Source organism: Triticum dicoccoides, chromosome 1A (genome assembly GCF_002162155.2).
Source record: "Triticum dicoccoides isolate Atlit2015 ecotype Zavitan chromosome 1A, WEW_v2.0, whole genome shotgun sequence".
Taxonomy (NCBI): domain Eukaryota; kingdom Viridiplantae; phylum Streptophyta; class Magnoliopsida; order Poales; family Poaceae; genus Triticum; species Triticum dicoccoides.
The window spans coordinates 482,102,231-482,105,959 of record NC_041380.1 but is presented as its reverse complement, the minus strand read 5'-3'; the positions used below and the strand labels follow the sequence as shown (position 1 = coordinate 482,105,959).

The 3,729-nt window shown below is 45.2% G+C and overlaps 1 protein-coding gene across 1 annotated transcript; it reads left to right on the top strand.

Annotated features, from left to right (window-relative positions):
* Positions 1-387: 387 nt before the first annotated feature.
* LOC119304997 lies at positions 388-2,499 on the top strand. Its single transcript, XM_037581667.1, has 4 exons — positions 388-477; positions 618-759; positions 1,893-2,017; positions 2,104-2,499. The coding sequence occupies exons 1-4, from the start codon at positions 461-463 to the stop codon at positions 2,240-2,242; spliced, it is 423 nt and encodes a 140-aa protein (XP_037437564.1). The 5' UTR covers positions 388-460; the 3' UTR covers positions 2,243-2,499.
* Positions 2,500-3,729: the final 1,230 nt, after the last annotated feature.

Sequence of the window (3,729 nt, the reverse complement as noted above, 5' to 3'; positions counted from 1 at the left end):
CTCTCACTCGAAGAACAAATCGGGTAACTTGATGGGGAACCCTAGTTTCCGCCGCCCCCTTCCTTGCCACGGGCGAGACGGCAACCCTGGGAGGCCGCCCCCTCCTTGCCGCGTCGAGAACGGGGTTTGATCGGTGGTAGGGAAAAAAGCTCGACGGCGGCGAAGATCGCCCCGGGAGAACTCGGCGAAACCCTAACTAGAGGGAAGTATTCAGTATCAGGTCTGCATGCAGATGAGCTCGCGTGCAGAGATGGATTTTCGGAAAAAAGGAACCTACCGAAATCTCCACAGTTGGGCCGAAAAAGTCCAAGATCAAGAGCTGCACTGGGCCGGGCCTGCTCGCAAAGATTATAAGTTGGCGCACCGCACCGCACCTCCCGGACAGCGCTAAAAACCGCTCTCCCCACCCAATTTCCCCTTCTTCTCGGTGGTGGCGAACGACGAACCCTAACCGCAAGGAATGCCCAGACCCGCAAGGTACGCTCACCAAATCCCACCGAAATTTCCAGTCTGCAATCCAATCGATGGTTTGTGTGTGGGGTGGGGGTGGGGGTAGCGGCCGGCGGTGGTGATTCGTGACGGACTTTTTATCCTAATGCATAACCAATTGTTCGCAGGACGGCGACGATGGCGGCGGTTCGGTGCGCGGCGAGGAGCCTCGGTGGCTCACTGCTCCAGCGAACGCAGGCGGCGGTCGCGGAGGAGGGACGCCGGCTCGTGCCAAGCAGGTTCATGCGCTCCCGCCAGCTCTCCACCAAGGTATCTGAACCAAAATTTGCATATTTTTTCACATGATCTATCTCACGTCATCCACGATGTAGCCAGCCATAATCGAATTCTTTGCAATCGAAACAGCAGCATGCGTGTGTCTCTTGTATTGGCTACTACTAGAAACAAGAGCAAAGTTACTTACTTAGCGTCATCATGTATACCAGTACTTGTTTTAACCTGACCTGAACCTATACATCCTGACCTAGTGCTGCTTGTAGCAACAGGAGGTACTGCATGCTAATCATATCATTAGGCAACCTTATCGGTTGATCTGATCATGAATTTTTATGCATAAGATCGATTGATGTTGTGTTGCTGATGTTTTGATATCTTGAACCATCTCCTCTTCTTGCTTCACTTACTAGTTAGTACTCCCTCTGTAAAGAAATACAGAGTATAAGATCGTTTAGATCACTATATTAGTGATATAAACGGTCTTATATTTCCGTACTAGTCAATAGTTTGTTTCCAAAGCACACACGCACACACTGCCAATTGATCCACTAGCCCAACATGATTTATGTTTCTCACGACATCAAGGATCGATGTAGCCTGTGATAATTGAATTATGTGCAATTGAAACAGCAACACACATGTGTCTCTTGTATTACCTACCATAAAAAATGAGCAAAATTACTTGCTTATCATGGTCATACTAGTCTAACCTGACGCCTGACGAACTAGCAACAGGACTACATTGGAATCATATCACTAAGCAACCTTATTTTCCTGGTTGATCGGAGCATGACTTTTTACTCACCCCTTTAGCAAATACTCCGTTATTACTTGTCGCTCAAATGGATGTATCTAACATTTAAATACATCTAGATACATTCATTTGAGCGACAAGTAGTTTCGGACGGAGGTAGTAATTAATTGCATCACATAAAGATGGATGTTGCTGTGGTTTCGCATCTTCTTCTGCTTCATGCACATCCTAGCTAGTATGATTCTGTGACATCATTTGTCCAAATCGGGCAAGTGTGATTCTGTGACTAGTAGCTACACGTGCACCATGCTTTCTTAACTGACAGACAAGACATTATCCTTCTTAATTATTTACCAGCCACAGTCAGCGCTTGTACTTAATGATTGATGATGCAAAGTGTGTATAAATCCAGCATGCTGGCAAGATCCCGAAGGAACTGGAGCCGTCTGAAGTGGACGCTCAGTATAAGCTGGCGAGGGCGAAGCTGGGTGCAACGTTAGATAAGTTGGAGAAGGAACAGGCAGATAAGACTATGTTGTACGTAGAGGATCAAACTTGATATATGTTGTACGACAGGAGTTGGTACATATATTCTCATTTGACCTACCTCGTTCTACCTGCAGGCGCTTGAAATCCATCGGACGTGCGATTGACGGCGTGATCAATGGAGTTGTCAAGTTGGCAGCTTTCTGTATGGTTACTGCTGTTGCTTTTGGTGGCGAAGGGGTAGAAGCACAGGCTGTTACCAAGGGAAGCCAGTGAAGACAAGATGGAACAATGAGAACCAAAGATGGCCCAGCTTGTTTTAAGTTCAATTATGACCTCTGCAGTTTGGCTATCATGTTATTATATCTCTTATCTGTCTATCTAGTGAGTACTGTAGATTGATCCGAACATACTTGCGTAACTGGTATGGTCACTGGCATGCATGGTTGGTGTTATTGGCTTCTGTCTTGAAGTGATTGTAATCAACTTAGAAGTGTTCACTTTCTGAAACTAATTGTGTGACGTCTTGTACAGATCCTTTCACTTCATGACTGCCCTGTTTTTTTTTCTCCTGTCGTCAAACTGTGGGCCTGTCTTGACCTAGTCATCTCCAAGTGCCTTTTATCTATGAAGCACCGATACGGCGATATTGGGCTCAAGGCTGCCGGCGACGTGCTTGCCGTATCCCGGCCGTGTCCACAGCGTGTCGCCACCGTATCGTGTTCATTTTCTTTTCTTTTTAAATCAAAAATCGGGATACTTCAGCGATACCTGTATCGGAGCTGTATCAGGCGTATCGAAGTATCGGCCATGTACAGTACGCTGATACAGCTAATCTTGACGTATCGGTGCTTCGTAGCCTTTTATGCACATGAGGTTATTCATTTAGCACTCACTTACAAAACTGTTCAAAAACAAATGGAGCAACCTTTCCCTTTAAATGAATAAATAAATAGAGACGCCTAACAAAGAAATGAAATTTGAGACCACCAGCGTCTCTGCAGGTTTGCTCCAGATTTTTGTGATTTGTTCTAGATTTTTGTTATCTGTATTTTTTTTGGGGAAATTTGAGGATTTGCCACGCCTTTAATTACACTTTGAGGATTTGCCCCGGTTTACCCTATAAAAGGATTTGCCATGCATTTGCTGTAATATTGAGGATTTGCCCTTGACGAGATGGGCCACGGCAAAATGACCAACAAACCCTTGTGTTGATCTATATGAGAGGCAGCCAAAACCCCGATCGTTCTGTCCCAGATATCACACTCGTCTGGTACGATTTAGGCGGCAGCGGCGAAGGTGACCTCGATCTCCACGACGACAGCGGCGGCGCCGGCGGCTGCAACCTGGTAAGATGTGGCACTATATGCCCTTCCTTCGACCATCACCTGCTCCCCCAAGGTCGTTGTTCCTCTAGTGCAACATGTCAATATGTCCATCTTTTGCCTTAGTATGAGTCTGAACCAACTCCTAGATTTATTCCCAAAACATAGTTAATCAACAAACTCGAAAAAAAAGCATCTCTAGATTTTCTGCAAAATCAGAGTCCTGCCATTATCTCCCACTTGATTGTTAACTAGTAAATGCACACGTACGTGTAATCTTAGGATTTGTTTTTGTTTCTTCTAGTTAGAAGTCATATATTTATCATCATGTTGAGGGTCTAATGATGTAACGAAGTCCCACTAACCGAAATTCATGCAAACATAATGTAGTATACTACTTGACCTACAATTCTCAGTGTAAATTTACAAATACAATAT